The sequence below is a fragment of the Helicoverpa zea genome, chromosome 16, assembly GCF_022581195.2.
Source record: "Helicoverpa zea isolate HzStark_Cry1AcR chromosome 16, ilHelZeax1.1, whole genome shotgun sequence".
Taxonomy (NCBI): Eukaryota; Metazoa; Arthropoda; class Insecta; order Lepidoptera; family Noctuidae; genus Helicoverpa; species Helicoverpa zea.
The window spans coordinates 3,642,809-3,664,613 of NC_061467.1; the positions used below are offsets into that span (position 1 = coordinate 3,642,809).

General features: G+C 34.0%; 1 protein-coding gene across 5 annotated transcripts in view; it reads left to right on the forward strand.

The window, feature by feature from the left end:
• LOC124637436 (glutathione hydrolase 1 proenzyme-like) overlaps window positions 1-21,805 on the forward strand; it is a 50,834-nt gene that overhangs the window by 24,726 nt on the left and 4,303 nt on the right. For all 5 annotated transcript variants that reach the window (XM_047173924.1, XM_047173920.1, XM_047173922.1 and 2 more), the window contains exons 4-7: window positions 8,712-8,932; window positions 14,204-14,393; window positions 16,016-16,219; window positions 21,106-21,355. In XM_047173924.1, coding sequence (XP_047029880.1) covers window positions 8,712-8,932; window positions 14,204-14,393; window positions 16,016-16,219; window positions 21,106-21,355 — 865 coding nt within the window. The remainder of the gene's footprint in view (window positions 1-8,711; window positions 8,933-14,203; window positions 14,394-16,015; window positions 16,220-21,105; window positions 21,356-21,805) is intronic.

The window sequence follows — 21,805 nt, forward strand, 5'->3', positions numbered from 1 at the left end:
TATCTGCCACACACCTACACAATACATTTGCGGCGTAGAAAAATCGAACGAGCTAAACTAATAGCCAAACCGCTTACATAACCTAATGGACGTTTAGTCACGTTTGCTTTGAATATTAAATTAACGTTGAACATAATACCTTCCTGCATTTTATAGCTATCGAAGGATTGGCTGACAGCGAGCACGTAGGCACACAAACAACAACACTTAAAACTTATAAGCAGGTAGGTACATCCTTAGGACAACTGCTCAAATAGTAACTATAGCAGCACTTATAGAACTCAATTATGGGTTGACTCACTGTTATTACAAGCTACCCACACTTTCATTGCGTAACCCAAAACTGCAATCCATTCACACTTCTCTGACATCGAATCAATCAAGTGCAGTTTTGCTATCATCATCAGGCTTTTTGGAAATCAAAGGAGCGGGCACCTAAAATCTGCGTCTGTTTATTTAGATGATTGTGTTTGCTGACGTACTAACGGTCAAAGAAGTCAAGCCTAGAAAACAAAGACTGATAACAGACTTTGTTTAAAAGTTCCAATTATCATGTTTGTGTTTATGTAATTGGGTCTTCTTTTAGTCAGGCATCGTACCTACGTGTTTATTGATAATTAAGAGTTTAGTCACGTTTATGTGCGTATGAGACCAATGATAATGTGACTGCGCTTCTATACAAACGGCAGGCAGGTACCTACAGCATAATACTGAGGAAAAAAAAGGTGGTGTATATATGTATAATATTGATGTCAAAGTCACCTATCCAGCTGATTTTGGAGTCCGCTAAAATATTGAGAGAAATACGAAATTAACGGTATTGTGAATATAAAAATGACGATGTAGTCGGAAGAATGTAATAAGATAGGTAAGCATAAGGTTGTTTTATTTAAAGACTGATGATGATGATGATGATGATTTAAAGACATCCAACTCTAAATAGAAGTTGGATGCTTCAGGCAACCGGACCATAATATGACACACCGCAGTTTTTCATCTCATAAAAGTCGCTATCCTTTTCTCGTATTGTTTTTGACTTTTATAGGTTTTTACGATGAGGGTATTTTGTAATATTATAAATTCAAAAGTGCAAATAACTCGTCAGCAGCCAAAAAGTATTTCAACGTTTAATGTGTGGAATCGCTTCACTAAAGCTGTTTTCTGAAGAGCCGTGGTTTTATTGATCTAGCGTTTCAGGAGATATATTTAGCAGCCTCTGACATATATCTACGAACTTTCTGTAGCTCTGTGAGACTGAAGCCCTTTTCATGTTGCGTCGTTTGCCGTTGTTATGTAATCCTGCAAACTTCAATATAGGACATAGAAGAAAGATAGGATTGCAAATAATGACTTATCATCATGTAAGGAGATATCTTAGTACTCAGTAGTTTTAATAATGATTCGATTCTTGAAAGAAGAGGGTGGAATACACAATTTAAAGACCCTCTTTTGCTTGATGGTGTAGACCATAGAGATAGGACATCCTTCCATGTTTGCTCCTATGCCAATTTTCATCAATCCTGCTTATAAGATTAGTTATCATATAGTTGTTGACAAATAACAACTAAAGGTCCGTTCAAACATACCGGCTCGCAGAGCATCGGCGCGCATTTTTCTTTTCACACAGACCGGAGCCGAACGGCTGCGCGAGCATTAAAGAGCATGCAAACGGTGTCAAACGTCAAGAAAAAGTACACGATCAATACAAGGGATAATAATCTAAATGAAGATTGTACAAAAAATAATAAACAAACCAGCACGATGCATCTCGAGAGAGACATTGACAAATTGTCCCGCGGCTTTTACAGAAAATAAAACAGTTTCAGAATAGAAGTGCCTTTAGTTATTTTCGACCTCTCTCTGTTTGAAATGTTTTCAAATATTCTAAGAATGATCCATAATATCTTTATGTAGCAAACATGTTTACACCAAAATGAAGCCATAAATATGTAAAAGCTATGAGAATAGTATAAAGTTGGCAAAACAAATGCAAATTGATAAAAAACTTGATCTTGAATGAACAATTTATTCGGTGTTTGCAAGTTCAAAGTCAATATTTTAGGAGAGGACCGTTTGAAAAACAAATTATGAACATAAATAAATCTGAATTGCTTGCACTCGGTCCATTTAAGCTAAGCGTCCACTTGTCGGTATCGTACGCAACGGACGCAACGCACGCAACGGATCGTAGTATTATTTATATAGAAACTCAAACAAGATGTGCGATGCGTACGATGCGGACAGGTGGACGCACTTGTTTGAGTTTCTATATAAATACGAGTATTAGTACGAGTATAGTAATACTAACTGCCTCGTTGGTCTAGCTGTCGCAAGTGCGGCTGCTAAGCACGAGGTCTCGGGTTCGATTCCCGAGTCGGGCCGAAATCGCCTTGTGGGTTTTAGAAGACTTTCACAAAGCAGCCCGGAGCCTGGAAGCTGGTGATTGATACACCCGTGCATCGGAGAGCACGTAAATGTCGGTCCTGCGCCTGATCTCTCTCCGGTCGTGTCGGATTACCGTCCCATCGGGCTATGAGAGTTAAGGAATAGTGAGTGCACCTGTGTCTGCGCAAATGCTCGTGCACTATAATATGTCCTGCGTAGTTGGCTAATCTCCTTACATGAGAACAGCCGCCGTAGCCGATAATCGGCTAGGAGGACATCATCATCATCACTTGTTGTCATATAGGAAGGTACTCATTAGATATTTTATGTACCAATATGTAGTAGCACATACAAACCTAGGATAGAAAATAAGTTTTCAGCATCAAAGAAAAGCTGTTAGACTGTATCTTTGCTAACAGATACTTTTTCAGCAGTTTTTCAAAAAAACAACGTTCAGGCATTCAAACGTTATTATGCCTAGAATGAATGTTGTTCGATATTAAAAAGGTTAACTACATTATCAGTAGGTACGACACATTAACTCGATTTACACTGTGATCACGGTGAACAGTTTATCACTTTCTTCAAAGTGTATGAACTATTCCAGCGCAATACCTACTTTCTGTAAATTTTCCATTTCATACAACACAAACAAACCTATAGGTACAACATCTACTTATGTACCTTAGTACTATTTACTGAATATTACCGTAGTAACTATTATAGTAATCTGTGATATTACTTCATTCTTTGTTAAGACTGATATTTGTATTGTAGTCAACCATTAGCCATTTATCATCACTCGCTAACAGGGAGCCTAATGAACCGTTTCGTGTTATGACTCGAGAACGAAAAAACAGACAGATTGTGTACTGAAAACAATAACTTTATTGTTTATATCGTATGACGTTGTAAACATACGATACTATTGCTAATTATAAACATTTCCCCTTTTAATACATAGTTGGGAAACAGAGGAAATATTGGTATTATTTTGCCATATACCTACGTATATAATAAGCTTAGATTACACATATTTATTCTTATGCTATACAATTTGTTGATACATCTCGTGAAGCTCTAACAATCAATATTATAACTTGGATAAAAAGTATTTTATGAACGCAAAACTTGTGCCAAAACCACACCCATTTGCTCTCAAGATATAATATTAGTGATAGTTCTATGGTAGGTAACGGTCCTTACCAGGCAGGCTACGTAACATTTTTTGCTTTAAAAACTTCTTCAACCAGTTAGGTCATTGATCGTGTATAAGACAGATAAACGCTACATACAGTGTACGTTAAATTGGTTCAAGTATAATTACTTTATACCACGATATTTTAGTAGTCATGGCGCTTTAGAACTGAGGAGAATTACGAAACATTAATTTCCTACTAGAGTTTATTCCCTCAACTCCATACAAAGAAGCCTATCTCCATCTCCATGTTTTTCATTTCAAATGGTTGCGCCTTTTCAGCATGTAAGCATAACAAACAAACAAACTCACTGTCACAATTATACATAAGTATTTGGTAACATGATGTAATTCACTCGAAGACATTAAATTAAGGTTGGATCGATACAGTCCAAGGATATGTCCTTCGGGAGGAGTGTTCAAAAGGGTAACTGTAGCCCAACATTCAGTAGGTATATAGGCCTGCGCAAAGAAAACATTGTCGTTCGTACTTGTATGCTTAGCTACATTCATACCCCTTCTACCGTAGTAGGATAATTAAGGTCGGATCTAGACTCCGGAAAGGGACGGCTATTTCCTTCTGATTCCTTAGATGGTAGAATCTACCGGCACATGATGAAATAAAGATTTCAATCGTTAAGTGAGTTATACATGCAAGGCCACGATTGGTTCTAGAATAAACTAATACTAAGTACCTAGTAACCGATATCGTTATGAATAAGGTGTAAGAAACAGACGTTATTGCGCAAAAAATGTGTATAAAGAATTATTAATAAACAAAAAAGTTCTAAAATTAATATTATGCAAAAGATCCAATTACAGTGAGGATTATTTTCATAAGTATTATTGCATAAGTAGTCCAATAGTCCTATCCAGAAAGAAGGTAAATATAGTGAAGCGCGAAAATGTCTGAAGTTTTTTTCAATTGTTTAAAACATAGGTATCTATAATCTCCAAAGGAACTAAAGAAAATATTATGAGGGAGAAAATTGGAAAAGAGCCAGTAAACGACCAAAAACCAAACGGAACGTTCAAATTCAGCGCTGATCTAGTTTTAAATTCTCAAATGGCAACAACACCGAATCTGAGCTGCATGTCTGATGAAGATTAAAATCTATTCCGGCTCAACCTCTTTCGGTGATATTAGTCTCTGGTCTGAGAAAGAGAGATCTGTGGTCGGTTCGTGAGCTATAGTCACGCTACTAACCTCTAATTGTTAATAAGAATCAGCAGTTTTTATCTGGCGATGATTGGCTATTAGGCTGTAATGATGTCATTATTGTAGGACAAAAATGTTAATAGTTGTTGTTAAGAGGAATCTTAGGGCGCGTACATTGAAGATTTTGACTTATTTTGTTTAGGTAGGTGTTAGGAAGTATTCTGACTTATCTTTTTATTTATGGACCTAATTAGATATTTTTCGATTACACTGCAGATTATTTTTCGAAACAAAAATGACTCATTTTGGTAAATTGTAACGCTACCAAAATTTTAAGCATTTTTTCAGCAAACAAAAGTTCTGCGTATGCGTACACGTGACACACAATCAAAACAGTGGAACGAGTCACGCCGGTTTTATTTTCATTTTTTTTAATTATTAAACAGAATGATGAAATCTCGGTGACTGTTAAAGCATTGTTCATAAAGTTATCGTTTTAAAACAAAGTGCGCAGACGCATGAGACCTGCCGATAATATCGGTGTAAAAATGAAAATATTTTCTCATTAGCATGAAACAAGATATCGGGAAAGTCCGTGACTAAGCGAGAATGTAAAACTTTAATGAGAATTTTATGATTACTAATCTTAATTCTGACTATATTTTAATGCGTCAGTCTGAAAAAAATGACACAATATTTTATTGAAGTCAATCATTGAAATATTCGTCATTATCGAGCAAAGCAATACAGGGGCCCGATTCTCTTAACTTTACTTAAGCAACATTTGATTCACATTCGACTGAGATCCAATCACGACTCAATTACGATTGAAGCGTATTGGCATTCCGCTATTTTTTTCTTTGAAATAAACGTTTTTATAATTTTCTGTGATTCAATAATGAACCATATTGTCTGCAAATGATTGACGATTGCAATATGATTGCAGAGCAAACTACCATATAGACGAAAATCACCAAAATGTCAGACCAATCGAATGTCGTTGGAATACGATTGGTCTTATATTAGTTGCAGAATGCCCGCTATGGTTAAAACTGCTATTGCGATTCAATTTCTAATCAATTTTGACATTATTACCTTAGCAGAATCGGGCCCCAGATGTGTAGCAAATAAATGTTAATCTTTTTAGATATTTCGGCCATTCCCTTGACACTGATATTCCGAATGTAGGAAAATGTTTCAGTATGTTTAAGAAAATAATAGGCACGTTCCCAATAGTTCGTAGCGAAAATGATGTCTAGACAATTCGAATAAATTCGTGTAACGGGTAATATTGTAATTTTATGAGTAATCTTGACCTAAATTAATGGTAGATAGACTTGAGATTTTCTGAATCTGAAAAAATACAAATATTTTTGTCGCTGGTTAATAGTAACGCTTGTTCTTTCGAATGTCAGTTTCTTGCCATGTTTCCTAAGGCATTCTTTGATTCCAGTACATTCAAGGTAGGTATCCCTGTATCCCATATTTATACTTGCAGAACTTCATCAAAATTTGCTCTACTAATAACCGTTGTTTTTCAATTAGAGTTTGAAATTCTACATAATGTATTTATATGAAGCTAATGTCAAATATCCATCTTTACACGAAAACAACGGATAGATTATTGCAATCCGCAGTTAGCATAAAGGCGTAATAAATAGTAGAAAACAAAGTTACCAAAATATTACACAATAAATTATAATGAGGTGTATCGTTACTTATTAGAAAAACTGTACTCTCATGACGCATTGTAATAATGAGTCATGCACAGATTATGCTTTTATTTCGTTAGAATTGAAACAAAACTGTGTCATATCTTTATCTACGGATAAGTATTGAACAATAAAAATGACGTGATTGTTTTCACAGTGAAATTAAAATGGTGCAAATTGTATTATTCTTTATTTCCTTATTTAGGTACTTTAGTAAATAAAAAGTATTTTTTTTTATAAAAATTAATTGAAATTGCTTTAAAAAATGTGATACTATGTATCGATTTAAGTAATAATTGTGACTTGAAATTCCCTATTTTCTTAATTATTTTTCACATATGAAGAGTGATAATTTAATGATTCAAATTTTCCCTAGTTAAAGAATAAATTAAAATCAGTACATTAATAGTAGTAAATGAAGTCTTAGGTGCAGTTAGATGTCATATTATAATGCACTTTGAGTAGGTAATGCAAAGACAATTCACATTGCATATTTACAGTTTAGGTACATTTACATCGTTTCTAGCAACATTGTTGCTGACTATGCAAATAGGACTTAAGTGTCCGCTTGTAAACATTAGCAAATATCAACTGCATAATATAAATAAGCCTTTACCTAGAGCTGTACCAATGTAAGAAAGGCCTTATTAGTATATCCTAATAAAAAATAATAAAAAAAAACTGCGAATGTATGGATGTATGTTTATTATTCTTTCACGCAAAAACGACTGGACTGATTTGGTTAAAATTTGGTATGTAGGTAGGTGATAAGTGATCCCCTGGAGTAACACATAGGCTACATTTTATTAACATACCGGGCAAAGCCGCGAGAGGAGCTAGTGATTCTATATTGTTTGCGTTAAAACGATTTTCAATACTTACGGTTAAAGTAGTTGTTGTGTTGTTGTATTATAATAAAGCAATATTAAGCAGCATTATTTAATACTGTTTAATTGAAGGAAAATTATTAACCATTTACCTATAAATAAAATTAACTGTCTGCAATTAGAACCGTAAACATTATAAATTATTATCATTTTCGAATTGTCATTAAGTAGGTATATGCTACAAGGAAATACAACAACGTTTTATTTTTAATTGGGTTAATGTAAACTGTTGAACACAACTTCCTCAGACGGGAAATTAATTACTATAAGTATAAGTACCTACTATACATAAATATACCTATGCAAACCTATTATATAATTATTATATTAAATGATTTCTAAACTGCTCTTAAGGCGCGTTCCCGTGCAAAACGCAGCGGCAGTCGTTTTTTGTGCAGTTTTTCGGAGTCAACTTCTCTTTATCCAATAGCAATACCTTCTAATAAAAAATACATTAAATTTCTACATAATCTTGACTCCAAAATGGTAGTTTTCTTTTTTTTTCTAAGTATCGTAATGTTTAATTAGAGGGTCACAACGAAACCACAGAAATGAGAAAAAATCACTAATAAGATGCATCTCTTCGTAAAGTAACATTTATTTTTATTTGCTGCCTAAACTAATAGATAGGTAATTTAATAACGAACATTATGGTAGTCTTATTTTTTTCAAAACACGAACATTTTATTTTATAAACATTTTAAACCAAAATATGAGCGTTCTCGCTACGTATTTCTTGCGCCGAGTTTGTATGGCGCAGAGGCTCAAGGTCATTTGCTCAGGGTACCGTCTTAAAACAACTGACGATTGCATTTTTTCTGTAATTCTCAGACCACTTACGTAGGTACCTACTTACATGCATTATAACAGTTCTAATAACATTTAAACCTGCATACAAACCAACAGAACAAAAATACTTTATAGTCTAGAATCCTAGTCAGACATAAAATCGAGATGAAATACAGGCTGAAGAGCGAAAGGCAGAATATTGCCGGCCTAGTCAGATGGTATCGATCCAGTCCGACCTCTAGCAACTGAGCCTGTGTGGCTAATGTCAAATACAATACAATGTATAAGAGCTAAGTGCTATGTTTATACTAATTGTATAGGGCAAATAAATGACGAGGAGTTACAATGTATGTGTGATCTTCTTGCTTCAAAATAAAAGGCAGGAAACAAGAGTATGGATAACTTAGGTTTTAAGAAATTCCTATATCGGAGTTTCACACATGATACAATAATAGCAATACCTAGATTTATACATGTTAGGTACATGTACTGGTCCTTTATCTAGTAACTTCCCAGTTCAAAATAATAAGTACCCATTTATCGATTCTATTCCAAGCTAACATCAACCAACTTTGTTACAGAGAGGTCCTCATAAAGAATGGATCAGCAGTGGACGCAGCGGTGGCAGCTATGTTCTGCAACGGGCTGCTCAACCAGCAGAGCATGGGTCTGGGTGGGGGGTTCTTCATGACTGTTTACATCAAGGATGAGGAGAAGGCGTATACGGTGAATGCAAGGGAGACGGCACCAGGAGCGGCTACCGTCGATATGTTTAATGGCAGCTGGGATAAGGCTGCTAAAGGTAGGTTTTTTTTTTGTTTTTAGTAAGGTTTTTACTGAGAAAGTTCTTGTCTGTGTCAGATGTTTCATGTCACGAAAGCGGGTGAGGTATCCTTGTGAGTGTAAGTGTACATTATCTTTGCATGCCTAAGCTTAGAAACACTCAGTAGTATCCAAGATCCCGAATCATACAGAGAAATCTACGTGAGATAAAACATCTGCCAGTATATAGCGACAATATCCTATAAGTATCGGATTTCAAACTATTTGCGAGACAATTATATTCAAAGAGAGTTCAGGTAGGAAAGCATAGATATATAGATCGCATCATAGAATTGGTATAGTCTCAACTTCAAGTATTGATACATATTTCCTTGAATATTATCATGTTTACAATAAACAATAAGTACATAGGTAGTTATGTAAGTATCAAAGTAAGCCGTAAAGTAAGTAAGGTGTAAGCCACACCTAAAAAGATAACAATCTTAGATAGTAAAAAACAACAATAATACAAAACCTCTATACCTAACTAACCTATCTTTAACATAATTTATACTTAGCGCCATAGATTATAAAATGAGGTCAGGTTTTAATCTAAGTGCATTTAATAATAAATATAGATACAGGTTTAGGTTAATTGGGTTAACTGAAACATCTTATCAGGAACCTTGATACACTGAACATGCATATTTCGAATGACTGAAGTCAGTTGAACTTGTTTCTTCTCAAGGCAGTCCGATCGAAAATACCAACTTCATCTCGCTTTTAATGAAAATTTTACATTTTAAGTGTTGTTTACAATCTATTTGCAAAATAAATATCAGTTTAAGTAATGCTGAAAAATAAAAGGCGTAAATTCTGAAACTGTATGACACGATAAAAATTTTATTATTTCCAGTTTTTATGTAATTTATTTATGTCCCACGACATACGTGACAATGCGGCCGTAAACAGAGTAGATAATGATATAACTTTTTATCATAGACTACTTGTTTACAAAAAGGTTTGTAATCATGTGTTATATTTTATCTGTAAGGATGGATTTCTATAACCGATCTATCCGCTGTTTTGCGATTAGAGATTGCAATATGACATCCAAAGTAATATTATAAATGCTAAAGTAACTCAGTCTTTCTGTCTGTCTGTCTTTTCTTCACGCCTACACTACTGAACCGATTTGTGCGGAATTTGGTACAGATATAGTATTGAACTTGAGAAAGGACATAGGATAGTGTTTATAACAAAAAAACACTATTTTTAATAATTTATAATTATTAAGTCACTAGTAATTTATATCGAGTTCATGTCAAAATTCAGTCTCTGATTGTAAAACAACGGATAGGAGATAGGTTATAGAAATTCGCAGTAAATGGAACATTGCGTAATTCCAATGAAAAGGCTTAGGCTTTCGATAGCCTTATAAATTCGTTTGGTATGTCCTCTTATATGACATGTATGGGAATAGATACTGGTACTAGAATGATGTGGTAAGTAGAAACCTGTCAAATTAGTAGGTCCAAGACAAGTTGATAGGTGACGAAATTGGTTGCTAAAAGAAATACTTAGGTATTTTTCATTTTAAAATTGTTAAAAAAAAGAACACAAAAAAAAACAAAAACAATAAATAAAAAGATTTTTTATCAGTGTTAATTGGTACAAAACTAAAAATAAAATACTATAAGTATACAAAACATATATAAACATAAAACATATATAAAAGAACATCGATCAGGCGTCGAAGTATTCGTCCGCATTACTGTCCTCCGGAAATGTGAAGACTGGCTGCATTGCCACGTTGAATTGGCAATGCTAATTCTTTGTCCAAAGAATAAGCCAGAAGTGTACATTGAAAATATAGCTTAGAATGTTCATTAATAAAGTATTATACTTACGATATAAAAATCTTAATCTCGCAAGCAATAAGTTCAATACAAACAGTCGTCTGTCTACGTGCACTAGGCCTACGCCCTTGATGGCCGAGAAAATGCTAGAACTATGGATAGAAAACCGGTCGATGTGACATCAGTTTCTATATTTATAAAGAAAAGTTAATATAAGTAGTTTTCTCTCGTTTTCTCGATGGGTATATCAAGGCTAAAACAAGGTAAAAATAATTCAGTACCTGTTTATAGAAAGTAATAACATCTTATGTTTATGTTTGAATATATTTTTATTATTGGTTATTCAGGTACCAAAATATTGTTGGCCAGCCCTTTCTGGGACTGAAATAAACACAGCTCTTAATTTTAGCAAGCAATCAAAAGTTTTTATTAAAACCTCGTTTCCAATAAGACCAAATAAATAAACTATCAAAACAAAACTCACGTGCTTCATACAAAGCAGTTAATCAACAATTTGTATAAATAATTTAATCAACATTATTGTAATCGCTCTAGATATTAATGCGATACACTTTAAATATCACGTAGGTTATTACTTTGTATTGTTTCTCATAAACAGTTGAATAAACAAGAAAACAATTGTCAGACACCAAATTGTTAGTCGGCAATATTTCTAGAAAGATCCACCCCTACTCTATTGTAGATATTTAGACTGTCTGAAGGGGTCTGGCGAGGGGTTGGTCTAAGAATAATAGCATTCATTGACATAAATATACTTCCAGTATTGTAGAAAAAAAAAACAGTTGAAATTTGAGTAGAGAGTGGTACATCGATATTTTTAAAAAACCCTACTTTGTATTTGATCATGCAATAAAATTTAAAAATAAAACTCAATGCAGGTCAGGTTTGTTTTTAGAAAAATCGATATTGTACGTAATGTAACATGTATTTTAAACTTAATGATTTAAACGGAAAAAAAATAATCTAGAGTGAGAAGTACGAGGGGTAATAAACATTAAAATATTATTTTCGTTATGGATGCTAGCCAACGAAATTAAGCACCCTTGCTCGTACATACACAATTTATTACGTAATATAGAAGCCATTATATTTGACATTTAGGCAATATTTCTAGACGTTTCTACCCCTCTGAAGTGGTATTACTTATTCACCCTTTACTAGCAAGGTGATAGGGTTAAAAAGTTATGTATCGACTCAAAGTATGCAATGCTTAAATGCCAAACATATACCGTCAATGTAATTATACCAACGACAGGAAAATGGCTTTGAAAATCGGTATACATATAAACAGGATAATTTCGAAACCGTTTGAAAATAAAACTTTAAGTAATTACCATTTAACATAAATAACAACGGGACACGATAATGACATTTTTCAATTACCTCTTCTGTGTAGGTAATGGTACTGGCTGACTACGCTTACTGAAATTAAAAAAAAACACACGACTTTAAATATGGAACGATTTAGTAATCTGTGCTCTTGTTAAGTATTCCTTTTTTTTACGTGCTATCAGGCTTAAAAATAGCACAGTTTGTACACCAGAATATATTATATTTAAACATCGTACCGAGATTGCAATCGAAACAATAAGTTTGACAACAAATTCGTGTGATATGTACGTCATTGCAAATTTCTCTAAGGCTTTCTCTTTGAATGTGGTCCAATCAAGACTGAACTGGTAGGCGCCTCATTCAGTTTCACTCGCTGTAGCGCACAAAGCCGTAACATTAAACTGCCTTTCCATTTTATAAAGCTTTTATGCAACTAATTAAGACCAATACATCAGATAAGAATAAAGTTCATAATCCAAAACCATGCTTCGTGGGACCAAAGACTAAATACCATGCGTCACTTCGCCAGTGTTCACGATCATTTATTTGGAAAAAAACAAAACAAAATGCCACAGACTCTTTCGAGAAATCAGTAAGCGATTAGTGGAGTCCACTCGTGACCAAAGGGCTGGCCTATACTTCGGCCAAAGGATATGCATTGCCATCCAGCGTGGCAATGCAGCCAGCCTTTTGGGCACGATCCCAGCTGACAGCGATGCGGATGAATATTTTGATACTTAGTTTTAATATTTCCCTATCATAAGATCATTTGTAAAACTGTTACCCATTTTTAATGTTTGAATTATGAGTAAATAAAACCTTTTTATTGCAATAATATTTATTGGTACGTGTGATAAAAATTTACAAGTTTCTATTTCTAATACATTTGACTAAACTGACCTCGGAAAAAAAAAAAACAAAATTGGTAAATTAAAAACAATTTCCATTACATAGGCTAAAAAGAACTGGTTTATACCGCTTGTCACTAGTACCTAGGCACAGCAACCTGCTAATCCATTACCTATCTAGGAGCACCGTTACCTAGCCTGTTTCCCTCCTACACAGATTATCTAGGAACTAGCTGTTTTATACCTTTGCCTTTGTTTATTCGACATGCGATAAAGTACTAGACTACTAAAGTTGTAGAACGAAGTTTTTTTCGATTACTCCAAATTCAAACGTTTTTATTCTTTTGTTTCCGTATGAGGATGCTGTTTTTTTTCTGTAATTCATTAAATAACATAAATTACTATCAATAACCATGATACCTGTATATATCGGGTGTGTCGTTCATAATCACATTAAATGAAATGCGTTAATATACTGGTTAATATATGTCGATTAACACCAAGAAAAAAGAAAAATACGTAAAAATAAAAAAATGCATTTTTCAAACAAAGTAAATAGAATAAAAATGTGCGAAAATTAGAACACCATATAGAAGTCAGTCATGTCAGTCACAAACAGCTGAAATTCTCCCTTGAAAACTGACAGCTGTCAACTGATCAAAACATTCGATACTCCTAACTTTATCTCTGCTTTACACATGATGTTGTAAATTATGAAAACGAAAAATGAGTCCTGTGGCTAAACCACTGAATGGATTATGTTATTTTTTTTACAATTCGCTATAGAATATCATGAAGTACATGTGATAGAATTTAATGTGATTATGAACGACACACCCGATATACTATCAATTATGATTACATTTATGTTTCTATATAGAACTTTCCAGGACTTTGACCACAAAAAGTATTTTATTTTAATATTTGCAATTTATCAGATGCACTTACTAAAAAACGGTCGCATGACGCAAGAGTTAGTTATATGGTTTTTGTGGTCGGATATACATACATTGTTTGCAACTTTAACATTAAAGTAATGAACGTTGGTATTTTTAATTTTAATAAAAAAAATAGTTCTAGTATCACTTTGTAACACTATTAGTTTGGTTACTTTTTCCCGAAAAGAAAATTCATCACAAAATTACATAGGTACAGAAAGTCACCTCAAACACATTTTCGAGCCACATACATTTCTTACTACATATTGTCATTTACCACCAAATCATTTAACAACTTCATTTATTTACCCAGGGCCACTCGCAATTGGCGTGCCCGGAGAACTCCGGGGCATGTGGGCTGCCCATAGACGCTGGGGCAAGTTACCCTGGGACAGCCTAATAGCCCCGAGTCTGGAGCTCTGCAAGAATGGCTTCCAGATGTCTAAAGTCATGTATGATGGACTGGAGAGCGCTACGTACATCAAGAATGATCCGCATCTTAGGTAAATTGATCATTAATACAGAATTAATTTTATTTGGCAGCTGCATGTAGTTCTGATGATAATACATATGGTAGGTACTGTCGAATTGATCTGATAATGAAACCAGAAGATGGAACTTCATGATGGAATATCGTATCATAGCTGTGTTTGGAACTGTTAGAAAGGTCTAGTTGACTTTACACTTTGACCAATTTCACATTCATTTTATAAACTTAGCTATTATGAGTTGTGACCCAAACATATTTTATAATAATGTCGGGACACCTTTTTCACACACGGTCGGTTAGCCCCATGGTAAGTTATTTATTAACTTGTGTTATGGGTGCTAACACAACTGATAAACTACATATAGCTACATATATACATATTTATAAATACATATCATAACACCCAGACCACGGCCAACAAGCATGCTCATCACACAAATGTCGACCGAACCGGGAATCGAACCCGGAACCTCAGGTTCGGCAGTCCGGCATGATGACCATTGCGCCATCGAGGTTTCTTACCTTTTACCTTCTCCATGTGGTTATAATTAATTAATGAGAAAGGGGTTAGCAATTTACTTTAAAAAAGCAAATGTAGATACGCGAACGAGTATTCTACTAGAAGACGCCACAAAAATAAATAAAATAAAACATTAGGAATTATAAACTGAAGATGAATACAGCTCAATTCTCAAACAAATTGAAGCAATAATATGTTTACATTTTGGGGCCAACAAACTTCAAAATCAAGGACTCATGTATAGTCAATTCATTAGTGAGTCGTATAACTCTGTAATGTAAACTTTGTCTTCGTAATTTACGGCTTATTTCCTCGTGCTATAAATATCGTTCCTCGCTTCCTCAACGTCCAGCTCATGTCAGTTCTGAGAAGTCTCAATTCTTTCGAAAGAGTTAAGAGGCCTACGACGGAACACGACGGTTTTTAGTCAGTAAGAGTCTGACACTCCCTCACCGCTGCTAACCCACAGCGGGAGGGGTTATTTGATGATTTTTGACGTCGTTAAAAAAAGTCTCAATTCTTATTTACGTTACTTTATAAATCTTCAAAAACGTCGTTATAATATAAATGCCCGGTTCAAAATATGGTATCTATATATCTGTAGTTGCTAACTAAATATAAGAATTTGACATTAGTTGTATGGGGCATATAATGTCATTAATTCAAATTAAAACAACAGATCTGATAGGCATGGAAACAACCTTAAAACGTTAAGCTGATTATAATAACGATAAAAGCTTCAAAATAATTATCTTAATTAAAAGAAAGCAAATACTAATCTGTTTGTTTACTTCAAGAGTGTTTATTTATCTGCTCATTATCAGATTTCAAAATGCGGACAGGCATTACTTAGACTTTATTAGACTTTAGTACAATTTAAAAATAAATGGTAAAAAATTACTTACTTAATACACATGAATAAATGTTTAGTATGTAAAATTTGTAAATAGCAACATATCTGTTGGGTTTTGTATTTATAAAATATGCCATTGCGATTTGTATTTTTTTCTTAAGAATACAGCAAATCCACCATTAATAATGGCCTTTTAACTGAAAATTATAATAAAAAGGTCCCCAAGACACAAGGAAACTCATCACTTTCCTTAAATCCTCAGGAAAATGTACTTCAACACGGCGAAAGGGCAGTTCCACAAGCCGGGAACGATGGTGAAGCCCAGTGAGGCGCTATGTAATACCTTCGCAAGGATAGCTGAAAACGGGGGCGATGACCTGTACAATGGGACCTTGGCTGCAGACCTCTTGGATGATCTCGAGAGGGTGGGGAGCATCATCACAGCTGAGGATCTGAGTCAGTATGAGTAAGTATATTTTTTGTAGTGGTAACCCTAGACGGGTATAACATGTTGTCTATGGACTGGAACATACAAAAAAGTTCTTGTCCGATAGCTCTGCTTGTCTGAAACTGGCTAACTGTAACTAACTTCGGAGATGCAGTCATTTGATTGTTTATGTCCCAAGAAGTTCGCAGAAGTATCAAGACAAGACATTGAATTGCAATCCAGGTTTTTTTATGTTCCTTACGTAGGTATTCCTATTCCAAATATTCAAAATATAGATTTGGAAAATACTTAAACATTGATGATTTCGTCTATGGTATGTAATGTTACGTAAACTCCCATAAATGTAATCAGATTCAATTTCGTACGGTCTTCGAATTACATGGCAGGCCCCAAGGTTAGTCCTAGGTACAAAGTCATGTAATATACCTAGGTAGGTGCTTACTTTAACAAAGTGAAGTAAATATTTAAACGTATGTGGAATGTTCTAGAAAAATGTGGTTTATCTTTTATGGCACTGTTAATATTTTTATTTAAATAGGTAGGTCATAAAATGTTTACTCAGGAATTTTAATGTAATAGTATTAATATTGCCTATAAGTTAGTAGTCCGCGCTTGCAAGTCTCCCGTAGCAAGATCTCAGACGGGAGTTTTAAGAAAACATTACAATTCTTTAATGAAGGCATACAAAAGTACAAAACATAAGTTCAACTTACTCGTCAATAAATTATAATGACAAGGAATTAAAAATGTCCATTCAATACTAACAAAAAAAATTACAGTATTAATGCTGAACAAATAATCTTTATAAATAAGTGAAGCAATATTAACATAGTTGTGCTGTCAATGAAAACAATTCTGCAATATTAATATTGCTTTGTAGTTGTAATTCGATAAACTACTTTTAAAACAATTCCTAGCCTCTAAACAATGAATTACTAAAATGCAAACGTTTTAGTTATTGAACGAAATACAATAATAGCCATTAATATTTTCTCAAGCATCACATAATCCGATAACATATGAATGATCGTGTTTTGTCAACAAACTCTCATTGCCTTATCCATATTATTTTCCTACCCACATACATATTTCATACACATATGTATATTCTTATCTTAATAACAAACAAAACTAAGGTACAGACGTACTTATAACTATAAAACGTATCAGATGACATCATTCTCAGAGTTCATATAAACGAAAGAATTTTGCGTCTGAGATTTACTTAAACCGCACGAAATGGACGAATTTAATTGACTAACGTGTATTAAAATTCTGTTGATCTCATTGTTTTTCAGGGATTTATTTTGGCATAATTATTCTTTATCAAACACTTTATTGAATGATTTATGAATTAATGAATTATTGAATGACATAATTTTGTATTGAGATTTATTTTTTAAGATTTTGTATAAGACAGACAGACATATATATGTTGCTGGGGAGTTTGTTGAGCCACTTCTTCCCAGTAATAAATAACACATAGGTAGGAAGTGGTCTCACGTAATTGATACGTTCGAAAAGTGCTGATTCTCAGCCTACTTTGTATAAACGCATTTTAATTTTGGGTTATATTGAAAGATAAAGATAATTCTGATAAAATCATATCTTATAATTCCGCACGAAAAATAAAGATATTAATTAACACAACATGTTTTGATTATGTAATTCGTTATGCCGTATTAGGCAAGTTTCTGTGTATTCCTTGCAAATATTATCACAATACAAGACAGCCGTTTCCCTCGAGGTCAGAGGGCCAGGAGTTGGCAATAAACACCATTGTGGGAACAGGTTTGAAAGCCAGTACGTTCTGCGCGTCTGCGCCTGAGTTTTTACTCGAGACTCGATGTCGCGTGAGGCATTAAACTGATGGAAGAATGAATTAATGAGGATTTTTGCGAAGTTGGACCTAAAGACAAAAATAAGTAGTCCGTGTATATAAAGAATCTACGCCGCAACCATAAGTACTTATTAAATTCTAATTAAAAAGTTTGGTCCACCAACTACTACGTGACTAAATGACGTGTAAAAGTGATTTTATGTCCAACTTGCAAAATAAACGATTTCATTTCATTTCATTTCACTTATGTTCACATAATTTGCGTTTGTGGTAGGGTCTTAGGTATCTAAAAACTTAAACGTTCCTAAACTATGTTCTTGTCATACCTATATTATGCTTGAACCTACTACGTTCTAGCTATGTTATTCTATTTACTACCCCACATACTTATGTACGCCTTTATCACCTGAATATCCAAGAATCTACTAACCTGCCTATTATTGAAACGAGCCCCATGTTGCATCATTATTTACTTTTAAACAGCTGGTAAAACTAGTACAGTCATACATTTAGGTACGCATTTACGTAAAAAATACCTACTTCTATTAGAGTATTGTGCCATGCAAGACAAAAGGTGGGTGTTCTTCGATGACCTCATATTCATACGAGATGAAAAAAAAATCCCTATAGAGATACTTCTTTATAATGTGCAACAGAACAAAAGTTAAATATACTCAGCAATATATGTAGCAATAGGTATCCGAATTACCCAAGAACACTTGTTGAGGTAGGTATCTATCAAAAGTCTAATGTAATTAGACTGATGATCTCAACAATTTCTCTTTACTTAGAGAAAAACAACTTTTTGCTTAAACGTTAAAGACAGAAGAAAAATACCCACAATGTGTTTGTAAAATGTTCAATACTCATTAACAAAAATCTACAGTTGCCAACTATGCAAAAAATACGCAAATCAGGTAGGTGACCTATTGGCAATACAATGCTGTGAACTAACACAATAGTTTTGCTGAACCAAATACCTTAATCAGCAAACCCTCGCTGTGTTATTGCTAAGTATTTTATCAGTCGTAGACTACTTATACATATTCTTATCAAAATATGTCTCGATTGAACTACTTCGAGTTCACCGGCAAATAGTATCATTATCAGAATTATTCGCTAAGGAATGTGCCTGAGGTATATGAGCAAAGAAGATTAGGTTGAATTCCATCAAATTAAACAAAAATGTGACATTGCAATGGTTCTGTTGAACGTAGTTTAAATAATTAAGCATGAGTGTGACTAACGCCTGAATTCGTTACGAATTCTTTTGTCGATAAATCACGAAACGATAGTGTTATGGCTTCCTTTACACTAACTTTTGATAGAACGCAGAAAGAACAATGTCAGGTTTCGGCCCAATCAACTTTTAAAACTAAATTCTCACGGACACAAAGTTCTTTACTACAACGAATATAACGAAATTGAAGATGATGTTAATGAGTATGGTGAAAACGAATTAAACTATTCAATTACTGTATATTTTTTGTTTAATTTACTCTGTAAAAATAAATAACCTCCAATTAACAATGTCTGAATAATTTGGTTTTGAGAAGTTCAATGCAAAAGTGGAAAACATAGAAAAGCTTCTGACATTAAACTACACAAAAAACTGTAAGAATTTTCACTGTCCATGAAATATTTTTAATGAGCCCAAGTTACTATGGACGTCTGACATTGTTCTTTGCAAAATCTTCTGATATTCTCAATTTTCACCATTATTTGTGGTGAATTTACGTTAAGTTGAATTCGAATAGTCACCTTATTTATTTCACAATATACAGTCATTAATTTATTGAAAACAGATATTGCACCTGATTAAACGAAATACATGACTCATAGATTTACATGGAAATGAATTATTTAGACGTCGTTGTAAAAACTTCATAGGTGTTATTGTTTCATTACAAAGAAATTACACAGCTTTTGTCAGCTTCTGTTTTTTTGTAAATAAATGTCAACCACCTACAAACGCTCTGAACCGTTGACCACCTGTTTTCTATGTTACCATTGTTTTTGATTCATCACTTTTGTAGAAAGTATCATTAACTGTAGTACCCAGAGGGTAAACTTATATGTCAGAATTTTCAGAAATAATTAAAAAAAAATAGTGGCAAAGCAGGCAAAAATTCTGATGACTTTAATGAATGAAGTATGTATTAAATAATACAGAGACATGTGTACGTATGTGTATGCAAATGTAGCATAGCGAAATGATTAAGAATAGATGCACGACAGGAATAATTTGCGAGCTGTTGGCTAGGGGCAGGAATGCAATTAAATTATTACATCGACTGCAGTCTACACAACTATATCAGGAGCCAGCGATTACATGGGTACGGCCTAAGTTGCAAAACAAAACATTGGTGGACTGTCGATTTCATTAAATACTTAGTTTTGTAATTAGGAGTAATAAATACCAGGTTTGAAAACATTGTTGTAAGCATTATGCAAAAAGCATCGTTATTGACCCCTCGTTAATTCACTTTACCTATAGCCACCCGTTTTATAACTTTTATATGTCTGTAATGTTAATTAGGTAGTTATTTTTGGCAGTGAATAAACATTTCTCATTTTTTTAACGTTTGGTACAAATCCTGTTATCCAATGTTGAGCTGTACTGATTCAGCAAATCTGTGAAAGCGTTGTAAAGAACAAAGGCGGCTTAAAATAACAGAACCTTTAATTTTAAACTCGTCAACCGGCAATGCCAGTCAGTTCAGCAAATCTAGCTATAATTAGGCACATCCTATATCCGGGAGAAAGTCTCATGAAGTCACTATACATTTGTTACTCGTTCAAAGTAGATTTCAAATGTTTGCTCTGTTTTGTTATTAGGTATACTAACATCTCTAATTAACACAAAATGATTTTTTAAAAGGACATCCATAACTCTTTGGTCCTTTGTAAAATGTGTAGTAGGAAACGTCTCCCTTATTCTTTCAATCACTCTGACATCAGGCTGTGGTAATTCTTTTACACATTCATGCACCTTGCAAGCAGTTACGCAGTCCTGGAATGACCTGGCAATCAACTCATCATCATTTATTCATTTTCTTTGCAGAGCAAAAATCACAGACCCCATAGCGGTGCCTCTAAGCAACGGGGACACATTCTACTCCCCTCCCCCTCCAAGCAGTGGGGCCATCCTGGTGAACATCCTGAACATCCTCAGCGGGTACAACTTCACCTCGTCCAGCATCAACAGCACGGAAGACAAGATCCTCACCTACCACAGGATTATTGAGGCCTTCAAGTACGCCTACGCTACTAGGACGAAGCTGGGAGATATGGACTTCTTGGATCTGACTGAGGTGACTACCCTTTACAGATTTTTTTTATGAAATATCTTTCGCATATGGTTTGAAAGATCAGCTGGTTTGTAAAACTCTAAACTAAACCAAAAGTAATAATCTGAACTCAAAACTCTTGATACTTTGCAAAACGTTTTTGTTTAGCGCGTCCAAAATCAACAGGCACGATCATTAATTTATATTATTCTTCAAAATTAGCAATAAAAGTGAGGAAGTGGTCCACTTCCTTGTCTTTCGCAAATTCATGCGATTACGAAATAGGCAGAATTGTCATTATTAATTATGTAAAAATAATAAATCTACATAAATAACTTTGACCTCTTGACTTCGCTTTATCTTGCTATAGTCCTCGGTTGTCGCTCTTATGACAGACTTAATGAGGTGCTACAAGAAATATTAAACCTAAAAACAAGAAAACTACTACATAATACAGCCAAATGAGTCTATGCA